General features: G+C 42.1%; 1 protein-coding gene across 1 annotated transcript in view; it reads right to left on the reverse strand.

Moving 5' to 3' along the window:
• Positions 1–21,122: 21,122 nt before the first annotated feature.
• Positions 21,123–25,109, reverse strand: part of LOC129323574 (von Willebrand factor D and EGF domain-containing protein-like) — a 242,324-nt gene continuing 238,337 nt past the window's right edge. Inside the window, exons 21-22 of the mRNA XM_054970105.1 lie at positions 21,329–21,426; positions 21,123–21,201 (exon numbers count right to left, since the gene is read on the reverse strand). Of these exons, the coding sequence (XP_054826080.1) occupies positions 21,184–21,201; positions 21,329–21,426 (116 nt within the window). The 3' untranslated portion in view covers positions 21,123–21,183. The remainder of the gene's footprint in view (positions 21,202–21,328; positions 21,427–25,109) is intronic.

Below are 25,109 nucleotides of genomic sequence, written 5' to 3' on the forward strand. Positions count from 1 at the left end.
CTATTGTTCTGCTGCTCCATGTCAACCTTACAACTAGCCCTGCTCTTCTCTTGTGGCATCGCGGTTGCACGGCTCCGTGGTCAAGAAATTACGACCCACCAATTGATTTACCAGCGGCTTAACTTTCACAAATATGCCCCTTGGGATTTTTGAAATTTTTGTGGACTTTAAATGATTAGACTGTTCCCATGACCGTCTCTCTGTCTATAGAACTTGTTATAGATGTGATTTCACTGTTTCTTGTATAGCTTCTGTTCATTGAATATTAATGTTCATTGCAGATAATTGACTGTATTCGAGTATATTGGATATATATGAATATAATTCTTCAATTTATGAATTAGCACACTTCCTTTTTGGCTTAATTTGTGTTGGTTTTTGGAGGAAGTGAAAAAAACCCTTTTTTTCTATGGGATGACACAACGACCTGGGAACCCTACCTGATAGGCTGCCACCACTCAGTCTGGGAGGCCAAATAACGAGGGCTCAGAGTATACATCCTTCTTCTTTTCACCCTTCTAAGCATCTCCCTCTAATGGTGAGGGCACTGACAGATGATCAGTTGAGCTTGAGATGTGAAAACCAATGCAATCACCAAAAAACTGGGGGTGGGGTGGGGGGACACTGTGAGCAACAGTTTTAATAGGGGATACTTTTTAACCAACACAGAAGATAAGGAGCCAGCAAGAAAACAAGCTCCCTAACACAGACCCCTTTCTAGTCCCTGCTGTACCTGGACCTTTCAGGGTTCAAACCACCTTTCTTGGGTGAGGGAACCTCTCCTTCTAGTAGTGACCTCTCTACCTCACAGCTCCTGAGAGAAGAACCCCTTCCTTCTTCAGAGAGGCATGTTACTACTTTCACGGCTCATTCTCCTCAGTAATGATTGGCTTTCATTTTCACTCCAATTTCCCTTAGTCGGGAAGAATCTTAGGAAATGTAGACCAGGGGAAATGGCAGCCAGCATTTACTCTAAGGCCTAAAGCATAGTAGTGTGTTAGAGTCAAAAATATAATGAGGTAAGCATGGTATGATCAACTTCATGAGCTCACACATCTGGCAGGCCAAAGATTGACTCTGTATGCTATGAAGGTGCTTTCCTTTGGTATTGGAGGTCACTAGTTTGGCCTGTATCACCCTGTTTTTCTCTCAACCTTCGTTTCTACTCTCTTCATTCAACCCAGTTCCAGTATAGATTCATTTTTATTATTTAAAATAGAAAATTGATGCACGTTAACCAGTCTTTCTTTAAATTATAGTGAGGTACTGAGGGCATGAAATCCAGTTTAGGTGAGGTATTGAGGGAATGAAATCCAAGGTTGGTAAGGGCTCCATTTTCATCAACACTGCCAATCATAGGCATAATGGAGACAAGGTAATGGAACTTCTTTTTATTGATTGTCCCTGTAGTTGAAGAAAGACGTAATAGCTACTCTAAATTTAATCTTGCAACATTCATCTGTTGGCAGCCTTCTGCTCCAGTGCTTTCTTGGAAGCACTGAAGTAGACTTTCGAGCTTAATTCCAAATTCAGTACCTCCCATTTTGGACAACCCATGGAACTGCAATTTATTTTTTAAAAGTATCTGTGTTAATATAATGCAGCCGGGTTGTTACTGAGCATAACATGTTTTTGGTGCACAACGTAGACTGTGTTTGTCCAGTAAAAATGTTTCCTAATACTTGGATGGCATCAGCTTTCTAGTGTTTTGTATTTCCCTTTGTAGAGTTTTGTAGGTGACAATAATAAATAAGCATGAGAGAGAATAAAATATTTATTATTTTAAGAAAAAAGTACCTGTTACATTAAAGCCTTTTTTTTTTGCTATGCACACAAGTAGAAACAAACAAATGTTGTGCTTATAAGGACTGGGGAGACATCCCAATAATAGCACCAGAAGTACTTTCAAGCAGATATACCTGACAATAGCAATGATAAGTTTCTTAGTCTTGCTGATGTGTTGTGAATCAGGCAATCTGTTTGCTCTATGGAAGGCAAAGGGCTCTAGGATAGAAGGCCTTGAGAGAGTTTTGAATTGATGTGAACTGAACCACACCTTCCTAGCACTAATTTTCACAATAAAGCAGGCAGGGGAAAAAAGCACTTCACAGAAATTTGCAGCATATAATTGATCCCAACTGAACTTGCACAGGAACGCTCAGAGACACTTTGTGACAAAAAGTGAATTGAACTTCACAAATACATTTGATTTTCCTCTTAAAGAAAAACAGGATGAACATCTGTTAATGGTTTTGTTCTTCCTTTTTATAGGATGGGGGCTGATATTCTGTGTTACTGGTTGGCAAAGGAAGATCAGATGTTGGTCCATTTTTGTGAACCTGCAAATATGGAAAGTAGATCAAGTGACTGCTGTATAAGCTGGCCAGGTGGTGGGGAGGGGGACCATGCAAACTTTGAACATCTTGCATTCTGTGGTGTGAATCCAGCCAAACATTTCCATGGGCACAAGGATTTCAACCTGTGGAGCACAACTTTCTCACACATCCCCATTCTGGAATAGCGTTTTGGGCTGCAGTGGGAGTGGGAAGCCAAGGAAGTTATGCTCCATGGTTTGGAAATCCTTGCACCCACAGAAATGCTTGGCTGGAGCAGTCCAATGAATACTGATTCATTAACATTAATCTCCTGGCACCAGGGCTTTTTTTCAGGGGGAACGCGGGGGAACGGAGTTCCGGAACCTCTTGAAAATGGTCACATGGCTGGTGGCCCTGCCCCCTGATCTCCAGACAGAGGGGAGTTTAGATTGCCCTACGCACCGCCGAGCGATGCGAAGGACAATCTCAACTCCCCTCTGTCTGGAGATCAGGGGGCGGGGCCACCAGCCATGTGACCATTTTCTCCAAGGGCAACCCACTGAGTTCCTCTTTTCCCAGAAAAAAAGCCCTGCCTGGCATCATGTAGTTCCAAATATCAAAAAACAAGTCCAATGCAGAGCCTTTATAGAATGTCCTTGGCAAGTTTTCAATCTTCTCAGAACTCATATGTGAATACAATGAGTTGGTCAGTCAAAACATCTTGCCTTTCTACAGAAATACTCATTAAAGGGCAATAAGCCTCGTGATACAATAGTGGCAACAAAATGGATAGTAACTTGGAATAATCAAATGAGTATCCAGCCAGCGATGGCATTTACCAGATGGACATAGGTGTTTCTGCCAGATATTTTAGGAACTAGTTGTCTACCTATTCCCACCACCATATTTCCACATCACCTTGAGTAGGCCTTGTTTTAAGATACTCAGAGCAGCTCCACACCAGTCCTTTTTCAATAAATACAAAACCAATTGAGGGTGCTTCAGAGAGCCGCAAGTTAGCAGAAGATGACAGTATCTTCAGTGCTGTACACGTCACTGTCATCTTTGGTACTCTTGGAGTCAGTGAATAGTTGAAGTAGTGGCTCTATTCTATGAGAGAGAGAGAGAGAGAGAAATTGAAAGATTTGTCATCTAATGTGACACCAGCAACTACTGAGAGTTGTTGGAGTATGCTCTGGAATCAGTAATTTCTCAACATAGTTAATGCTTGCACTGAGTGGGGGCAGGAGGAAGAATGTTAGCAGTCTCTTTACACAGCCAAACCTAGAAGGAAAAAATAAATTTCAGCATCAAAATAAATGCCTTCATTTTCCTTCTGTTGTTTTCTTCAGCCTATGGAGAGCTGCAAAACAGAAATGAGGATTCATTTTCTGCTAAAGGGATTAGGTGAAAAACAGCCCAGTGCCCACAGTGGCACAAAAAAGTTTAATGTGAAAACATCCAAATGATTTTCTGGCACAGGCTGCTTTTTGATTTTTTCCCCTTGTTTAATTATGGCCACACTGCAACTACTCCACATGTTACACAATTTGATCCAAGCAGGCAACCAAAGTGTTTACTTCAAGTTTAATAATTGTCCAATAATTTCACCTGGAGCCGCATTCTTCATTAGGCAACAAAGTGATCAATTGGCTTCCAAAGCACGCGCCTACGAGTATATCACTGAGCGATGGTTGATTTCTTCTCCATCGTTCCAAGAGGAAAATAGCTATATTGCTGAAATGGTTTGGCTTTGACTGTATTATTTGCTGTGAGCTTGACAGTTCTGGAGCTGGAATTAAATTTATTTCATCCAAAGCAAGGATCTCTACAGAACCAATTTGCTATTTTCCATATGACACACAGAGATTGTTGACACCTTGCCTATAAGAGTTTGAATGTGCTCAGCCCATTTCCACACTGTTGAAGTTTGTCAGTAAACATCTCAATATAAAGACAGGAGTAAATCTTCTTGATCCCTTCCCCCCACTGTATGCCATTAAGAGCTTTTAGCACGGAAAGGATTGCCAGACGTTGTTTTGTAGTAAGCCACACAGCATGCAGCAAAGACAACAAACCTTGTTGTTTCTGACATATCATGGGGAAGAATGTTCTATATATTGCCCATGATCAGATCCTCCCTTGGAAAAATGCACATAAAATAAAGGGCTTCAAGGCAGACAATTTGCAGTTCAGAGCTTGACTATACCAAAGCTGTTTACTTGCATCAGTACTCCAGGGTATCTTCAAGTAAGTCTGGTTCCAAGCTGGTTAGCTAATACAAGGAACCCAGATGCTGGCAAAGTGGTATAGCTAGGAATGCATGAAAATTGCAGTCTGCACCAAGGCTCCATCTAAACATTACAAGGTCCTTGTGTTTGTTGGGGAACATCACAAAGTCTCTGTATCACACATACAATTGGTTTTGTGTTTCCCCAACACAGACCGGTTCTTTTGTGTTTGTGAGCACAGGACATCAGGAGCCTCCACCCCCTGCTGGTTTTGCATCCTCAAAATACTTCAAGGTGCTGCTACTGGATCCCTGTTAACAATTTTTCAATGGAGCTAATATCTGCTCTACAGGGAAGTTTTAGGATGCAAACATAGCACCAGAGATGGATGGGTGGGAGTGGAGGGCTACAGCTGCTTCTCCCTGTGTGCTCTTGTCTCAAACAGAAAAGAACCAGTCTGTGTCTGAGAAGGACAAAACTCTCATTGCACGTGTGATACAAAGTCCTTGTGATGGTCCCCAACAAACACAAGAACTTTGTATTGTGTAGATGGAGCCTAAGTTGTGTCTATGTAGGACTGTGTGTTCCCCTCCCAGTTTTTCTTTTTTAAGGTATGATCCTTCTTCCCAGACTTCCTGTTTCATCAAAGTGACAGCAACAGCAGAGGTGCAGCCTGATCAGAGCAGGTTTACTGTGTTCCATGCAACTTTCTTCCTAGACATGGTAACAGCCTTAGTCACTAGCTAAGGGCTCTTTCACACATAACACAGCAATAAGCCCTGGTTCAACATTCAGCTGGGACTAGACATGGGCACGAATGGAAAAATACCCTGAACACCCTGTTCGTCGTTCGTTGCCATCCACGAACAATGAACAACGAACATGGACGAACATGAACTCTTCCAGGATGTTTGTTATTCGTTGTTTGTGGGGGCCAGAACCACCCCCACCCCAACAACCCCCACTTAGCCCCTCTCCCCTCAAACCCACTTACCTGGCCCTTTAAAGATCCCTTTAAACTATCAGCTGGCAGGCGGCCGGGGGGGATTACCCCCTGCTGCCTGCCAGCTGATAGTTTAAAGTGCTCTGTCCTGGCAAAAACAGCAGTGTCTGCTGGCAGCTAGTTTGAGGAGTTACAAAAGTGACCTTCCCAATGTCCAATACCCACCAAATTTGTAGGGAACGTAGTCCTCACTGTCCTCTTAAGATCCCCCAAGTTTCAGAGAGATTGCACCCTGGGAAAGGCATGATCCATGGGTCTCCCCATTGGCTGTCATTTTCTCTTCACAGTGGCAAAAACGGGACTCTCTGCTGGAAGTACTTTGAAGGGTTAAAGCCAGAAGGAATTCAGACAGAGTTCAGACCCTCCCTGCTTCCGGTTGCCAAGGCGATTGATTGCAGATACCAGACTGCCTGGCTTGACTAACGGCTGCCAAAGGTAACAAACCAGGCTTGCAACAACCAGCTGTTCATTTAGGATGGGGCCTCACGAACAGGTTGTTCGAGAACAGCAGATTAGGCTGTTTATGGATTTTTTCTGTTCGTAATGCTGTTCGTGCCCATGTCTAGCTGGGAGCCACGTGCACTCACTGGTCTCGGCTGAGTAAATGTATATGATACATCATGCCTTCGCAAATACTTCGTTGTCACATCCCAGTTTACAGTCAGTCAGTCAATCTTTATTCACATCCCAGTTTAAAAAACCATTTCAAAGGTTCATCCTATTATATAAAAGGCAAACCATGTTGCCGACAACTCACTTTTTATCCTGGTGCGCCTACACAGGAGCATCAGAATAAAAACTGTTCTGAAACTTATTTTTTAAAACAGATAGGGGATACTGAATAGAGGGGAAGGGGAAAAGAAAGTCATATACTTGTAAATTTAACATATTACTTCGTTCAGTCTAATATATTTCAAACGTATAGTTCTTATTACAGATGCATCTTTATGTTCTGCGATTCAGCTATTATTTTCTATTTTTCCATTTATTTTTAGTTATTGTCCATAAAGGTCTTCATCTTGATTGTAAGCTATGTTTCTTCAATCTTCTTCTGTATCCAGGTGTACAATGGCTTCCAAACGTCATTATGTGTTATAATATCCACATCTTTCAATAAACTGGAAAGTTTGTCCATTTCAGCTGTCTCAAGTATTTTTTCAATCAGGTTTTCAATCAGGTTTCTTTCCATCAGTTGGGGTAACTGCCATTTTCCAGAGTCCCGCATATAAAATCCTAGCTGTTGTTATTATGTTCAAAATCAGGTGTTTTTGTGGTTTAGTAGAAAGAGTTCTGGTTTCAAGGGTAAGCAAATCTTAAGTATCTGTTGGGTCATTCTGTGAACCATCTTCTAGAACTCTACCTCTTTTTTGCATGTCCACCACATATGGAAATATGAACCCGGCATATTTTCACATTTCCAACATTTATTTGACATATTTGAAGACATTTTAGCTATCCTAATGGGAGTTAAGTGCCACCTGTAAAACATTTTGTATACATTTTCTTTCAAAGAAGCTGATTTTGTCATTTTTAAACTGCCTTTCCACATTTGCAACCATTGCTCTAATTCAATTGTATGCCCCGCGTTCTCTGCCCATTTAATCATGGTATCTTTAACCTTTTCCCCCTGTAGTTTTATGTTTAGAAGTACACCATATATCTTTTTTATCATTTTAACATTAGTACCACACATTATCATGTCAATATTCTCATCTTTTTCATAGAAACCCATTACTCTATCTTTTTTATATCTGGATTCCAGTTGTGCCTGACCCAACCATCCCAGCTCAATATCTAAGTCTGCCCTTTCTTCTGAACTTTTTAACAGACCGCCTAGTTTCAATAATTCCTTATAAGTAGGAGCCTTCCCCTCCTTTTTCAAGGTGGGTTGTGTAAATGCTTCTATTGGGGACACCCATAGAGGGATTTTCTCATAGAAAGTATATCTTACTCTTTCTCAGACCGAAACTAGTGCCTTCCTTATCCAATGGTTTTTAAAATATTTATGGTATTCTCATTTTTTATACCAGAGAAATGCATGCCAGCCCATCAGTAGATCGTGTCCTTCCAAATTTAAAAGCCTTTCGTTTTCCAAGGTAATCCAGTCTCTCAGCCAAGTCAGTGCACACGCTTTATAGTATAGAAGCCAATCTGGTAGGGCAAAACCAGCCTTTTCCTTTGTATCCTGCATCGCCTTCAGTTTAATTCATGGTCTTTTGTTCTGCCAAATAAAGGATTGCACTGCCTGGTTAAGCTCTTTAAAGAATGTTTTAGGTACCCCTATTGGTATATTTTGAAACAAAAATAAGATTCTTGGAAGGACATTCATTTTTATCGCTGCAGTTCTTCCCAGCAATGATACCTGCAAATCCTTCCATCTTTCCAGGTCTGTTTTGATTGCTTTTAGGAGTACCATAGTTATCTTCATACAGAGAGCTGCATCTGTTAGTCATCGAAATTCCTAGGTATTTTATCTTCTTTTCAATTGCAAGTTCTGATTTCTGAATCAATTCTCCCTTCTGCTGCATCTGGATATTTTTTGTAATCAGCTTTGTCTTTTGAATATTTATTTTCAAACTTGCCAGGGCACCATATTCCTTAATTTCCTGCAGGAGCTTCTGTATTGAGATTAAAGGGTCTTCTAAGATGAAGACAAAGTCATCCGTGAATGCTTGGACTTTATATTCTTGTTTCTTGAACTTAGCTCCTCTAATTTCTTCTAGGTTTTGAATCCTATCCATGAGTGTTTCCATTGTTAGTATAAACAGAAGAGGGGATAGTGGGCAGCCTTGTCTAGTTACTATTTCAATTTCTACTAAATCTATTAATTGGCGGTTAAGTATTATTTTGGTTTTTTTGTTTATCATAGATTTTTTGAATTATTTTAAGGAAGTTTTCCCCGCATTGCCTCTCTCCAAGTTGTTTAAACATGAATTGCCAATTAAGATTGTCAAAGGCTTTTTCTGCATCTAGGAACATTAAAGCTAACGTCTTTTCTGGCTGGGCCTCATAATATTCCAAGATATTTAATATTTTTCTTATATTATGGCTAGTTTGTCTTCCTGTTAAGAAGCCAGCTTGATCTTGATGAATCATATGGTCCATTATTTTCCTTAGTCTCCATGAAAGTATAGATGCAAAAATTTTATAGTCCACATTCAATAATGAAATTGGCCTGTAGTTTTTAATTTCTTTCAGATCAGTTCCTTCCTTTGGTATTGAGGAGATCGTTGCTTCTTTCCAAGATTCTGGTAGAGATGCTGTATCCCATATTTTTTCCATCAAACATTTAAATGGCAGCATAAAAGTCTCTTCAAAACACTGATAAAATTTGGCTGGAATGCCATCTGAGCACCAGAATGAAAACTGAGTCATCGGCAACACAGCCTCCAGATGCCACTGCAGTAGGCAGCCAAGGTGAGGTCCCCCATCCCTCCAGAGACTGCCACAGCAGGAAGGCCACGTGAGGCGGTGCATCCCTCCAGGTCCAAAAAGGCCCGATTCAGTTTCGATTGGTCCACTGCAGAGTGCAGGAGTGCTACTGGAGCAGTGCGATGAACCCTGGAGTGCTCCTGAGCTCGGCAGCAGTTTGATTTTTGGCCTATTTGAGGGTGAATCAAGCCCATTTGGGGCCAAAATCAGCCCACTGTGGAGCACAAGAGCACTCCAGGGTTCCTTGTGCTGTCCCAGCAGTGTTCCTGCACTTCGTTTTTTAGAGCCTGTTTTTTTTTTAAATGGGCTCTGTTGCTAGTCTTACATAATGTATGTGAATGCCATATGACAGATCAACATAGAACTTCTACAAGTGATAGGTACTATGATTAAGTGCACCTACCAGCTGGACTCATATAAAGCTTTTTGGGATCTACAAAGGTGAATATAGTGACTGCTTGCAAAAGGTGGGGAAAGAGGATAAGTGCATGGAAACCAAGGAGCAGAGACATAATCACTCTCCCTCCTCCATGCTTCAGTTATACATGCTTGTGAAGGCCTGGAAAGACTCAAATTGTGATCAGATACAATGCTGAAATGTTTTTATGTTCACTGACTTGGGGATGCTATTTGGGTAGAAAGGCAGCATAGAATAAATAAATAAATAAATAAATAAATAAATAAATAAATAAATAAATAAAAAGCTTCATGTGAGCTTGTGACTTGAGTCAGTAGGTTGCTTTCATGCAGATATGAGAAAGCATCCAAAAAAAGTTAAAGTATGGCTTGGTTCAGATGTCATACAAAACAAACTAGCTATTGTTAGGGCAATCATTCAAATAGGTCCACTCTATTAACTATGGTGAGTCAGAGTACATCAAGCCAGGTTCTGAAACTTATTAGTCTAAGTTGAGCCCATATCATGAGAAGGCATGGCTTAGTTAAGCTAACAATGGTTAGTACATCATCTGAGTTGAGCCCATATCATGAGAAGGCATGACTTAGTTAAGCTAACAATGGTTAGTACATCATCTGAACACAAGCTACCCTCTATGATTAGGGTACCTCACACCAGAATTTAAAGTTGGTTTCTCACCCACGATTAGTCTGAACTATGATTTTACATGATGTACAGTGAGGAACTCTGGCTGCATCCTGACTTATTCTGCAGTGCCACTTACTGCTTTCTCACTTACTGCTAAGAACAATATATTAATCTCTCTTGTGTTTCCTTGCCTCATACTAGCAGTATCCTTGCTTGTACTCATCTCCTGGCAACGGCCTCCTCTCCCACACTTTTTCTCTGTTAAGGTCCTGGAATGTTGGCATGTTCCTTCCTTACATGCTGGTCCCCCCCCTTTGTGGCAGTTGCAGTGTGGGTCATGTTGCTTGTGTGGTACACAGAACAGCTTTGGTGAGCACCTCAAGACATCATTTGGAGAGTGACAGATTAACCATCAGACCAGGCCTGGAGCCTCAGTGCCTGAGAGCCAATTTGGTATAGTGGTTAAGAGTGGCAGGACTCTAATCTGGAGAGCCAGGTTTGATTCTCCACTCCTCCACTTGAAGCCAGCTAGGTGGCCTTAGGTCATTCACAGCTTCCTGGAGCTCTCTCAGCCCCACCCACTTCACAGGATGATTATCATGAGGATAATAATAACACCATTTGTAATATGCTCTGAGTGGGCATTAAGTTGTCCTGAAGGGCAATATATAAATCAAATGTTGTTGTTGTTGTCGTGGTTGTTGTTATTCATGGATCTGGGACAGGAAGCCCTTGAGGGGTGCCATTACCCCTCTTAAGGGGGACAGGAAGTAGCATACCTCCCTTGAGCATCATGAAGGATTGGTAAGGAGGATCCTCAGCCATAAGCACGTGATGGCTCAAGGACAGGAGTCAGAGCCATCATCATCATCAGACCAGCCAGGAGATCAACAAGCTCTGGATGTATTGGAAGAGATAGTGGGAGGGTGGCAGGCCAATGAGACTCTGGGCTGGGCATGACTGAAGCAAGGGGGCAGAGTCAGAAGGAGGTAGCTGAGGGCAGACTTCATCACAGAGATGCCACTCACATCCCAGGCTAGACCTGCCAGAGGGACAGGTTGGTGGGATGATGGGGTGTGAGGCTGCTCCTAGCTGAGATGATAGGGGGGCTCTGGTAGCAGGATCCAGGGGGTGGGGGCAGTAATTGAAGAGGGGGATTAAATGGGGCTCAATGGCCCAGGCCAAGCAGAAAACTCAGGGGAGGAGTTGGCTGTGCTGCAGAAGGGCAACCCTTTCCCGGAAAGTTGAGTGGGACTAGTGCTGCAACCAGTCCTCTTACCTGTATGAGGTCTGGAGGAGGCCTGGCAAGCAGACATTAGGATGGCTAACTCTGGTTTCAGAAGCTGCACAAATGTAGGCATTGTGGTTCGTTCGCTGGCCCACTCCTCATTAGAGATGGGCATGAATCGAATTACGACCCAAAAAAATGCATGAACCAAGCCAGTTCGTGGTTCATGGAAGCTCATTTCCATGAACTTTCACGAACTGGTCTACTGGTTTGTTTGGGTCATATTAAAGAGGCAGTTTAAATGGCCATTTCCCCAGGAAAATGACCATATAAACTTTTTCTGCAGCTTGCAAGCGGCAGGTACCTTTAAACTATCAGCTGGCAGGGGGGGATCCCCTCCTTGCTGCCTGCCAGCTGATAGTTTAAAGGGGCCTGCCACAGGGCCCTTTAAACTGCCCAAGCCCTAGCCCCCTCCCCCTCCCCCATCCCCTGCTGTGGCCATTTGAGGGGTGGGAAGGCCATTTTTGGCCTCCTCTGCCACCCTGCGGGCCCATGCAGTGGTGGAAGAGGCCAAAAATGGCTTTCCCACCCCTCAGGGGAGGAGGGGGAGGACACTGCGGGCCTGCAGGGCAAGGTAAGTGTGGGGCTGGGAATGGGGGCCTGGGGGCGGGGGTGGGGTTTGGGCAGTTTAAAGGGCCCTGCCGCTTGCAAGTGGCAGGTCCCTTTAAAGTATAAGCTGGCAGGCGGTGAGGGGGGATCCCCCCTGCCACCTGCCAGCTAATAGTTTAAAGAGACCTACCACTTGCAAGGGAGGAAAGGGCCCTTTAAACTGTCAAATGCCCCTTTACCTGCAGCTGCTAAGTGGCCAGAAAGGGGCATTTGAACCCCACAAATCACGAACTGGTTCGTAAACTTGCCCCAGTTCATGCCAGTTTGTGGTTCCTGGTTCGTGAAAACTCATGAACCATGAACCTCATGGTTTGGGTTTTTTGTGGTTCATGCCCATCTCTACTCCTCATATCTGTGCTGGAGGCGACAGAAAGAGTATAGGAGATGAAACCAGCAGTTGTTGATGGAAGCAGGATTTGAATGGTTGAGAGCCAAATCCTGATTTAACAAACTGAATGAAAATAAAGCACGTGTTTCTGTTATCTCTAAAACAAGCCTATATAATTTCCTGAAATCAGTATTAATAAGGACCAGAGAACTAGGGAATAATCAGAGTATTCCTGGTTTGTTGTTACAGGCTACTTGCAGCCAAACAAAATGGATCTTATATTTTATTATTCAACTGTATATCTATACATTGTGTCCAGCAGTATGCCACAGAACTTAGAGACTTGAGGGCGGGGGCTTGCTTTGCAGAATATGTACTAAGATCTTCAAACTTCTGCTACAATCCAAGAAAGCTTCCAGGTGTAAATAAATCAGTTAAGACTTTGATTATATTTCTGTGTTCCATCTGACTTTTTGCTAATGACTTCATTAGCTGCTTTTCACACCACAAACATCTCTGTACTTAGCTGATTGTTAAGATTTTGTTCCTTCATAAGAAATCTGTCCTGTCTAGCAGTTTTGATTTTCGAAGCTTAGCAAGGGCATTTGTCTTCATGTTGATTTCAAAACTGCCAAATTATCTGAATCTTACAAACACCCTACACACAGTCAAAATATACAACGGGTTTTATAAAAGAGTGATTACTGTGCTAGAAAGTTCATTATCCCTCCAGGAACACATTTGGCAAGTGCTTTTTAGCAAAACTCAGAAACAAATTAAACTAAAAATGTCAAAAAATGAATTGGCAATCACTCAGCAACATAAACAAGCACATAGATCTTCAGGTGATTTTTCTCCTTCCTCATGAAGGGCAGATTGCTAGGGAGCTGAAGTCAACTTAATGCAAACGTGTATGCGCTTACATGATCTGGGAAATAATCGGTGTTCTACTCATAAAGCTGTAGCTATAGAAGGAACAAATTGCATGTTATGTGTAGTTCAGAGATTCTTTTCTCCCCAAATGTTCTCCCCACCTCAAAGTAGCCGTTAATAGTTTTGAAGATGGACATGGTACCAGTGAGGGAGGAACAGGAAGGCTTACTCGTCCTTACTTTTTGTCTCTTTCAGACTGACCACCCCAACACATTGCTTTTCTCCATGTGGGATAAAAGATATGGGGAATCACAGCACTACACGTAAGTTATTCTCTCATCATACTAATAATCATAAGACTGAAGAAAATCACCTTCTACCATTTGACAGGGAGGGCAGATTGGGACGACCGGGGACTGCCAGCTGCCCCATCTAAACTGTGCTTTTGGTTGTTCTTCCTGCATGGACAGAGGTGTGAGCCGTTGGATATGAGCCAAAGTGCTCTTGGCCTGTGGCTCATGCCCTGTAGCCTTGTACAAGCCCAAAATGTTGAATAGTCTGTTCGTATATTTGTGTTCTCTTGTTTGTATTTTCATTGCCTTTTATTGTTATAAGCAAACAAATATGCTAACTAACTAACAGGTTGTAAGTATTAACTGTGACTCAGTGGGCCAATGCAGTGTAGTGGTGAGGTTGTCATACTAGGACTGGAGAGATGTAGGTTCAAATACCAACGTAGTACCAAAACAGATGAGATGATCTTTATCAGAGCTCTTCATCAATCTGTGAAAACCCTCTCTTTCCTTTTGTGACCTTTGTCCAAATTGTAGATTTACCTTTTCCAAACTGATAGAGATCTATGATCTTCATCCTTTATGGGCTTCATTATATGTGAAGCTAATTAGATAATCCAGGTCCAGTCACCCAACCTACATCACAAGGTTTTTGGGAAGATAAATTTCAGGAAGGAGAACCACGTGTATTGTTCTGAATTCCTTAGGAAATGGTTCAGATAAAAAATGAAATAGATGGAGCATGAACCCTGAAAAATGGCTTATGGTTTATTTATCACATTCTGCCCTGCTACAATTTGTCATTCTATTATAAACTCTTCCCTTTGCCACTGAGAAATTTAGATAGCATTATCAGAACTGTTTTTGCTTACTCCGAAATTGCTTATATGTTTTGTTTGAACAGGAACCGCCGGATCGAGTACAGGAAGTCGGGGTCCCAAATCCACATTTCCATGACTCAAGTACAGGATCTCCGTCTTCGCAGGGTTTAACTTCAGCCAGCTTTGTCTCAACCATCCACCCATGGCTTCAAAGGCATGCCCCAAGACATCTGGAGCAGATCCAGGCTGGCCGTCCATCAGCTGGGTGTCATCCGCATATTGGTGGTGCCCAAGCCCGAAACTCCACACCAACTGGCCGAGGGGATGCATATAGATGTTAAACAGTAATGGGAAGAGTATCACCCCCTGTGGCACACCACATACTAGTGGCCGACGGGACAATAACTTATCTCCTAGCACCACCCTCTGTCCCCGAGCGTGAAGAAAGGAAACAAGCCACTGTAGTGCTGTCCCCTAAATTCCCACATCAGCGAGGCGGTGGGTCAAAAGATCATAACTGACCATATCGAACGCCACTGGAAGGTCTAGTAAAATCAGCAGCGCCAATCCACCTTAATCCAGGTGTCTGCAAAGATCGTCTGTGAGGGCAACCAGCAATGTCTCCACCCCATGTCTTGGGCGAAACCCAGACTGGAAGGGATCTAGGGCCGAGGTCTGAATAGTTAAATTAAAATCAGAATAAAACAAATGAAACACATCCCTTCCTCACTTAAACTCAGACACTAAAAGCCAGCCCAGGTAAAAAGGTCCTATACTACCTTTGAAATATGGCCAGTCTTTTACAAGCCTCTAGCTACAAGGGCAGTTCTATTTGTCTTGATGTGGTAAAATAATGTCAAGTTAAAGGAAGACCCCTGTATGTCTTGGAAATAAAAATGGGATATAGGAAAGAAGAGTGTTCTAGGAACTACAAAAAGCAGAACCACAATATGAAGTAAGTCCTGAACATTATCTGGATTGGTCTGGATAAAGCTGTAGCAGCCATGTAGCAGCCATTGTTTCCATGTCACTACAGTTAGCAAATGCGATTGCCACTCATACAGTTCTGATCAGATGGTTACGCACCCAACTAGTGAGTAGTAACAGTCAGGTTAGTTGTCACTAATGTGTCACATGACTACACTATTTGCCATAACTACTTGAGCAGAAATTGCGTATATTTCTGGGAATCAGTTCATGTAATATGTCAAATGGATTGAAGTCTTCCAAAGGTGTACAAATGCCAGCAAAAACACACGGTACACATGCATAGTGCCACTTGGAGGTCTTTTGGGATTTGTTGAGGTGGAAAATAAATGTTTACAGGAAAAAGAAATTGATAAATTAGAATCTTTTTATTCATTTTGCTAAAAGATCCATATGATTATTTTTTTCAACCTGTAAGATAGCAGAAATGTGTAGTAGAAATGCAGACTCTTAGACTTAACTGAGTGGATCAGTTGCAGGCTGTGTGGGAGGAGGGCAGGATATGGGGTGGACAGCACATTAGGGGTGGCGTAGGCCAGAGTCAAAGCCTGGGCCAGCCAATCTAATCAGACTGGCCCGAGCGACAAGGGGTAGGGAAGAGGGCTAAGGACCTGGGAGGTGCATTTTCGGCACAGGTCTTCTGCCTTTTCTTAAGAGGGAGGCAGCCCCCACCACTCAACACTTGGCTCATGACCAGCATCCCACCCAGCCCTCCCTTACGTCACAACTTTGGAGAAAGCAGGCAGTGTGGGTATTGGAGACCAATCCATTTGGGGGGATATAGGGCCTGTGAGTTCTGTTTCCTTATTACGGGGATCTGGGGAGTGGGCCATGGCAGGTGCATGACCAGCTTGGGCGCTGTCAGGTCTCTTCACTCCCATGTGGCAGGGGATCCACACAAGGGTGCATACCTACGTGGTATCCCCCTAATTGTTATCCCATGGTGGTCACTGGATGGCAGGCAGGTCAGCCAATGTTTGTATCAGTGGCCTATGCAGTGCCAATCCTCTGCAAGCTGTAATCAATAGAGTTGTGGCCTATTTTAACTCCATCATGGTTGTCTGGTGTATTTTGTCGCCTTGCCTTCTAGCTCTCCTCCCACTCTCGGCGCTGGCCTGCAAATTGTATAACTGATCCTGATCTGAATGCTCTTGAATGGCTCAATGGTCTGGGTGTTCTGTGTTTGGTTTTAGTCTGCCTATGCTTAAGATTTTGTTTCTTGCTTTTGTACTTTTATTTTTAAATGAAAATTCATAAAACTTTTAAAAACAATGATGAGACAAATAAAAAGTATACCTTCATAAATTGATAAGGGTTTTTTTTAACATAAGAGACAAATACTGTTTTCCTTTCATATTTTCAATAGTTTCTTACCCAAGATTTAGCAGGCACTAATTTAAAAAGTTACATCTTTTAGCGCCACTACCTGGATAATAAGACAGACAGTTTCTGGTAAGAGAAGTCAATCTTCTAGCCTGTCTATCTAGTTATTACTTTGTATTTTCTAGGCTAGAATGGAAAGAGGGGTAGAGATTCTCTTAGGTACAGAGATGCAATTACACATGTCCTTGAATTGCACACACTCTTGTCCTTCAGCAGATTCAGCGTAAAAGAGAAACTTATTACCATGTACTCTATGGTTTCTGGAAGATATTCTAAATTCTTTACAATAGCCTCTCCTCTCAGCTGAAGAGGCAGAAGAGGGGCCTTGATGGGCAGAAAAACTAACTCAAAGGGTAAAGCAAAAATGAGACATGAAAAAGGTGTTGTTGGGGGTGTCTGGGGTCAGGCTTTTGTCTGGCTTGGGGAGGGTCTTCTCTTGGTGCTCTGGATATTTGGGGGGAATTCCCTGGGTACGTGCCAGGGTAGTGGAATAGGTGGTAGGCAAGTGTGCTGTATGATCTGAGATGTTATTTTGGTTAGTGAGGGGTCCCATCTAAAGGAAGGTGAGTATCAGTGGGTGCACACTATGGTGGGAAACTGGCTGACAAAGGGGTAGTGAGGCAGTGGTGGCATTAAAAACAATCCATCTTTATGTTCACTTTTTTCTTTTTCTATAGTGCCAATAAATGTTTACCTTTGCACCCTGCTGTTTGCCTATTGGTGTCATATTTCCTTGTGCTTTGCAGCTTTGTTCCCACAATGAAGGAAAATCCTTCCTTTTGATGCTCTGCATTCCACTACAAAATGAGGCATTCTCACATTAAGCACCACCAGTCTCCATCACTCAAGTGGAGACAGGCAGGCATTGCAATTGTCTGAATCCCACCTGCCACAAACAAACCTATGATTTCCCCATATGTTTTGATTTTGCTGTAGGCAGACAGGATTGTTTTTGAAAAAGCAGAATAGCCAATAGCTCACAGGGAGCTTTACTTAAGCTTGATGTGGAGAATTTTAAAATAATGTTTTAGTGGATGTTGGGTGGGGAGGGAAGCAATCTTAGGCAGTTCTATTCAGATATAAGTTCCATGTTATTCCATTGCACTTACTTCAAGAGAAGTGTCATTAAAATTACCATCTATGATTGAAGTCTTCCAGGGCTTTTATCAAGTTTGATTGAATAGACCACCTATCCCCCTCTCCAGTGGCACATTTCCTCATAGTGACCAACCGTTAAGTGCCCTGATAGGGATGGTGGTAGGGAAACAGACCAGCACACAAGTAGCACCACAAAAGAAACCAACAGGTATACTCAGATATACATCTCATGTTATTCAATAGTGCTTACTCCTAGGGAAATGTCTTTAGAATTGCAGCCTATGATTGAAGTCTGCACATTCTTCCTTCCAAACTTTTCCAAAGCCAATAGGCAGGGAAGGGTCTCCCCTTGGGAGGACCCAATTAGCAGGGAGACAAAAAAAAAAGCACTCATGCACATTGTGCACATTTCCCCTTCCTGCCAACAGAGTTAATTAATAATATGAGATATCTCTCCCCTTGGGATTTGATTGGTGAATGCCGTTTAGGAAAACAGGATGCTCCCATGCTGGACCAGTGCCTGCCTGCCTGCTGCTGTTGCCACTGATGCAAGGTAAGAACCTAAAGAGAACATAAATGTTTGGGTGGGAGGGTATCAATATAATTTGATTTCCCAGATTTGGTTCACCATTTCAGAAGTAGACAAGGGCACGAACAGCATTATGAATGGAAAAAACCCACGAACAGCCCATTCATCTGTTCGCAAACAAGCCGTTCATGAGGCCCCATTCTAAACGAATAAGTGGTTGTTGCAAGCCTCATCTGTTGCCTTTGTCAGCCATTCGTCAAGCCACACAATCTGGCACCTGCAATCAATTCCCTTGGCAAACAGAGGCAGGACTGAACTCTGTCAGAACTCCTTCTGGCTTTCTTTCTGGCTTTAACCCTTCAAAGTACTTCCAGCTGAGAGTCCCGTTTTTGCCACTGTGAAGAGAAAATGACAGCAAAGGGGGGGACCCATGGATTATGCCTTTCCCGGGGTGCAATCTCTCTGAATCTTGGGGGGGTCTTTGGAGGACAGTGAGGACTATGTCCCCTGCAAATTTGGTGGGTATTGGACATTGGGAAGGTCAGTTTGTTGGGTTTTTAAAGGGCCCTGCTCCTTGCACATGGCAGGAAAGGGCCCTTTAAACTATCAGCTGGCAGGCAGCAGGGGGGAATCCCCCCCCCCCCCCCGCCACCTGCCAGCTGATAGTTTAAAGGGATCTTTAAAGGGCCATGAACAACGAACAATGAACATGTTTGTGAACAGGATCATGTTTGTTACTGTTCGTTGTTCGTGGATGGCAACAAACAACAAACAGCTTGTTTGTTTTTTCGTCCGTTCGTGCCCATGTCTATTCAGAAGCTACTTTAACTAAATGAAACAGCATTTTTTTGTTGTATTTCTGGATCTTTTGTTTCGCTCTGCATACCAGGTCATACATTATCTGTTTCTAAAAAACACATTCTTTCAACAGTGCAGTGGCAATGGTGGTCCACTGGTGAACGGGAGGAAGTCAGCATTCAGAGTTTTGCTGCTTCTATTTGCTGAGTTTTATGCCATTTAGGGAGTATAGAGCCATTGTTATGTACAATGGGATAATAGTGTCTCATTGAGGTGTACCTGGCACAATTGAGATGCTTGAAAAGTTATACCTAGATATTTTTTTAAAAGTGCATTGTTCCTCTCCTTCACAATAATCTGCCAATCTCATTAACATCCTTCTAACTCCAATTTGTGTGAACGACATGATTTCCATGTCATCAGCATATAATAATACAGAAATTTTCTGTCCAGCCAATGGGGGGGGGGGCGGAATTCTGGGAATTCATAGCCAAAACAAGGTCATTTATATAGAAGTTAAACTAGAAATGGGCCAATAGGCAATCTTGTTTAACACCTTTCTCATGGGGACAGGATCCGTAAATACATCTTGAGCATCTACTCTTATCCTCACAGAAAGGCTGGAGTGTAAATCCCTCAAAATTTTAAGAAGTCTTCTGTCAATATCTGTATTGGCCAGTTTAGACCAGAGTCTAGAGCACACAATGGAATCAAAAGCAGAACTAAGGTCCACAAAAGCAACATAAAGATATCTTTTGCTATTATTAGAGTATTTATGAATCAAGGCCTTCAGGGTTAAACAATGATTGCTAGTACTGCGGCTTTTTCGGAAGCCAGCTTGTCCAGGGTGAAACAATTTAATTGAATCTGCCCATTCTTCCAATTTATGCAATAGGAGACGAGTATAAAGCTTTAGAGAAGTATCCAATAAACTAACAGAGTGATAATTTCCCAGATCTTTTCTGTTACTTTTTTTGTATATGCTTCCTGGCTAACATTGCATCTCCCTACTCTTGATGAACACGTGCCAAGGCATCTTGTGTAGAGAGACTCAGGGTGTCAGGGCTGATGTGGAAAGAAGCAGATACACAAGATCCATTTCTGAAAGGGTGTTCATTGTTCATAGAACCTATTATAATAATAGTAAGTTTCAAGGTTTTTTTAGATTTGGAGTAAAATATAAGAAAAGGTCATTATCCCACCTTTCCAAGGAGATCAGAGTTGTATCTTTGTAACAACCCTGTGATGTACGACAGCTGAGAGAGTATGACTGAGTCAAGATCACGAGGAATGCTTTTGACGGTTCTATGGATTTGAACTAAGCTGTAACCACTGCACCATACAAGCTTTCACTAAATCTAGTCTCATTTATTCAGTTTACTTGGACTGACTTTCAAGTAAGCATGCTTAAAACAGGTACTGACCTCTGCTGATGAGAAGATGAGAAGATTAACTGAGCTACTGAGACTACTGAATGACCAAGTGGTCTGGCATTTCTCATATTCCAAAGCTCCTGTTGTAGCATCTGCAAATTCTATTTACTCTGCAATGGTTCACTGATAGGAAAAATGGATGCTCAGCATTTGATTTGATATTTTCTACAAAGTGCAGCAAAGTTCCACTTCATTTGTGAACTGACAGATCTCATACTACACATTCACAATCATAGCGTTGTTTGGAAAACAAACCTGATAATTTTGGTTTTGGTATAATGGAAAGGTCAGCTCTCACCGTACCGTGAAAAAAATCTCTTTTGAATTTAAACACATGCAGACAATCAATTGCTTTAGTTTATCTCAACAAACATCTAAGGTGTTAAAGTGGGATATGAAATCAAATGCTTCAAAAATGCAAGATGTGTTTTCTTTCCACCTCAAGCTACAGTTGACCAGTTTAAATAGTTTTTATGCCGCCTGCATATTACAATAAGGCTTGCTTCATCTTATCTGCATCTGCTGCATGCCAATGTCAACAAAAAAAATTATTTTTCTTGGAGAATGTCGCAGTCAATGAAATGCATCAATAATTGTAATTCTGAGTTTAAAGATGCAGCTCCACTTCCAGAATACTGAATGTGACAAGGTGTCAGAGTCTCACACTACCTTATCTAAGAAGTAACACTATGATATTCCTCTAGATGCATAATGAAGTTAAGTTCGGTTCATAAGCTATGGAAAAACACAAAATTCCAGAGTTAGATTTTTCCACATAGGTAACATGAACTTTTGAAATTGGACTGGAATGGTTTTTGTCTAATTTATTAAGGCATCAATGGAACTTAAAATGTTACTATACCTTCTTTCCACAATATAAGCCACCATATCCACTTCTACAGGTACAAATGTTAGGCTTGATGCATCTGCCCCCATTCAGACACTTGGGCTCGCAAAGAGCTGCAGTAAAATAAATCAGATATCGTATGCTTAAAAATTCCACAGTGGGATTTATTTATTCAATAATATATGATTTCTCAGGAGGGGGGTGCTTCTGAAAATATAAATCTGTTCAGGGACATTCAGTTGTCTTTCCTGTTTACACAACTTTTTCAACCCACCATAGTCAATCTTTTTGAGTTAGCATCAGTTCATGATTGATTTTAAATGTCTAATTCCTGCTGTTTTACCCCAAAATGCTATTTTTCCTTTGTTCTACTCAAACTCCTGATTCTTTATTTTTGTTGCAATTTTCAGTATTATTTTGGCATCAGCACTGATCATATACATATAAATGATGCACACTGAAAACATAATAAAAACTGTATAAGTTACATAAAAAAATCCACCCATGTACACACAATATAAATAAATCTAGGGAACCAAAAGCAAAAAAGCAGAGCACAAAGAAGTAGAAACAAATATAAAGAGAGACGAAGTAGGCAACATTAGCTCATCCTGCATATGCTGGTTTTTAGCCACACTACTGCAGGCAGAGCAAATTGTGTGACAGCCAATTCCACATATTGAATGTAGCATGGATCACATTTTGGCATTTGTTTGCCTCTACAGACTTTTGAATACTTTCAATCAAGTGTCAGAAAGGCAATTCATTGCTGTATTCAACACATGAGGTTGGTTTTCACACCAGAAGCTCAGCCTATGTTAAAACAGTCCAAAGGAGGGGCAATATTGCTTGAGTTTGCTCTTCTTGATTACACTGTTCATGTGAAACCGGGACTTAGCTTTCTGTCCTGAGAGGAAGGATTCCACTTTGAGAATAGCTTTCTCTCATTCTCTCCTTCTTTTATTAAGGAGAAAGAAGTACAGCTTTGTGGGTAGGAACTCTTTATCCCTGAACTGTCACAGGTTTTTGTCATTGTCCTTGTTGTCCTGTTATCTTGAGCTAATGGTAGGAGGCCAAGGAGAGTGCCAAGACTCTAATTTCTCCTCAACTAGAAACATCTAAGTAGGGGATTGGAGTTTCGTTGCTGAATGGGCCCAGGCTAACCTCTTCAGTTTCAGAAAAATAAAAGAATTGCTTTTAAAAGACTTTGCCTTGACACAAGGCGAGAGGAATAACAACAAGCAGCCTATTTATACTGTTTTTTTTTTTAAACAACAGATCGTTCCTTTACTGAAGAAAAATTCAAAATCTGTAATTATGGAGGAAAACGAAGAAAAATAGTGCAGTACTATAAATCAGAATCATGCCTCCGTTTCCCAAGCGATTGTGTACGAGTACATTTGACAGGGAATTAGGCACACCTAAGTTCTATCAAAATCAGTTGGACTCACACTGAACCATGTGCTTTACTTCTCTGTGAGATTTTGACATGTCTTAATTTTGTTGGCTTGGATCATGTGACTTTTTAATCTGCTGCGCTTACTAGGCAAAAGGTTTATTACCAAGAAAAAGTACTTAGATTGTGTATGGCAGCTTAGCTGTTCATGGGAGGAATGAAAGGCCCTTAGGAAGCTATGTAGGTAGAGTTGTCAACATCCAGGCGAGGACTGGAGGTCTCCTAGAATTTCATCAGAAGAACCCCAGGCTACAGAGATCAGTTGCTCTGGAGAAAATGACTGCTTTGGAGTATTGACACAATGGCATTATACCATGATGAGACCCCTCCTCTCCCCAAACTATGCCTTCCTAGGCTCCACCTACTCTCTAGGAATTTCCCAGCCTGGACTTGACAGCTTTACAGGGGTCCAGATGATACGCTTTCAGCCCCAGAGCTACAGGGACATGGAGGGAAAATACCCTCTTAGAAATCTGCCTTGGCCCATTTTGTGTTTCTACCATTGATTAAAATAAAAGTCTAGCCCCTTTTCAGTATAATAGAAACAGTTTTCTACTGGATAGTTTGAAAAGGAATGTGGTAGGGGAAGCTCTTAAGGTGACTTTGAAGTTGTCATTTAGGCCCCTTTATGTTCCAAATTCATTCCACAGGAGGGGGGAATTATGGGGAAATGACTGCCAGCTTGTAATTTCCAGACTGAGTGTTTCTTCCTCTGCAAGTATTTAAAGCTTGGATATGGCTTGCGGTGCCTTGGCCTTAGTTTTGATGGACTTACTCAATAGATGCCATCCCATTTGAGTACTGTTGGGATTTTTTGTTGTTTTTATCCTTTATTTTATTAAAATTTAATAAAATATATTTCATTCAATATATGTAGCATGAAGATTTTCTAAGTCAATCTACAACAATTTTCTAAGACAATCTAGGTTTTCTAAGAAAAACTACAGCATTTGATAACTGTAATTCTGGTGTATACTGCAGTTATATTCAGATCCAAACCCAGTTCTAAATCTAGAGAATACTGCCATCTTTCTAAAATGCAGGGCCTTTTTGCCTGTGGATTGCTGCTTGTTTCCTCCTGATGACCTTTAAAGCTACAATATATGTACTAAGGTAACAGGGAGAATGAGATTGATGATATGACATACACAGCATGAATTGTTGTTGGCTCAGCTGTAACCCTTGAGGAAAGTCCATTTGAAACAGACGTGTGAGCCGGCTCCCTGTCGGGACAACAAAGCTACCCTGCTTTCTAGTGATTGCTTCAATGAGAAGCCTAATATGCTGTTTGCTTTAAGTTGTACTGTCTATTTGTACACTAAAAGGCTGTTTGTGTTGAACTTGAAAAAGTTTGTACTGTTTAGAAGCAAGATTGTGGTATGTGACCATCTGTAAACTGGTTAAACATTCTGTCTAGGGGTGTGCAATTGGGGTTTCCAATTCGGGTAAAATACCTGAATTGGACCAATTTGCAAAGATTCAGGATTTCCGAATTGGGCCCAGCACGCTGTGCTTGATTCGGAAACCCTGAATCAAAGCTTCCCAAAGCAATTCGTATTAAATGCCCCTTTCCCTGCCCCTGCAAAGCAGCAGGGAAAGGGGCATTTAAATTTGGGATAAGCTGTTTGGTGGGGAAATCCCCGCCAAGCAGCTGATCCAAGCCAGCTGGGGTTTAAATGCCCCTTTCCCTTGCAAAGCGGAAGGGAAAGTGGCATTTAAACCCCCAAATCAGCTTTTTGGTGGGGAAATCCCTGCCAAACAGCTGATCCATGGGGGGAGGGAAATGCCTCCTCCCTTGAAGCAGCTGATCCAAGGTGGGAGGGAAATGCCTTCAAGGGAAATGCCTTGAAAAACTGAGCTTTGAAAAACCCCTAGCTGGGTGAAATAGCTGGCTTGGAGTTTTTCAAAGATCAGAGCAGGGATTTTCAGCGCTGCTCTGAGCTTTGAAAGTATCCAGACTGGCAATTTCATCCAATGGGAGGGAGGAAGAGGGAGCTCCCATTGGGTGAAATAGCCAGCTTGGAGTTTTTCAGAGCTCAGAGCGGGGCTTTTCAGTGCTGCTCTGAGCTTTGAAAGTATCCAGGCTGGCTATTTCATCCAATGGGAGGGAGGAAGAGGAAGCTCCCTTTTCCTCTCTCCCTTTTCCTCTCTCCCATCAGGCGAAAAAGCCGACAACTCCTGCTTTGAACCTCTGTATGCTCTGAATTTTTACGGAGCATACCGAAGCGGCTGAAATGCCCAAATCCCAAAGCGGCTTGCCACTTCGGGTTTAGGGGTATTTCGGATTGTTTTCCCACTTCGGGTAAACCCGAAGCGGGAAACCTGAATCTTTTCCCTGTG

This window comes from Eublepharis macularius, chromosome 2, assembly GCF_028583425.1.
Source record: "Eublepharis macularius isolate TG4126 chromosome 2, MPM_Emac_v1.0, whole genome shotgun sequence".
Lineage (NCBI taxonomy): Eukaryota > Metazoa > Chordata > Lepidosauria > Squamata > Eublepharidae > Eublepharis > Eublepharis macularius.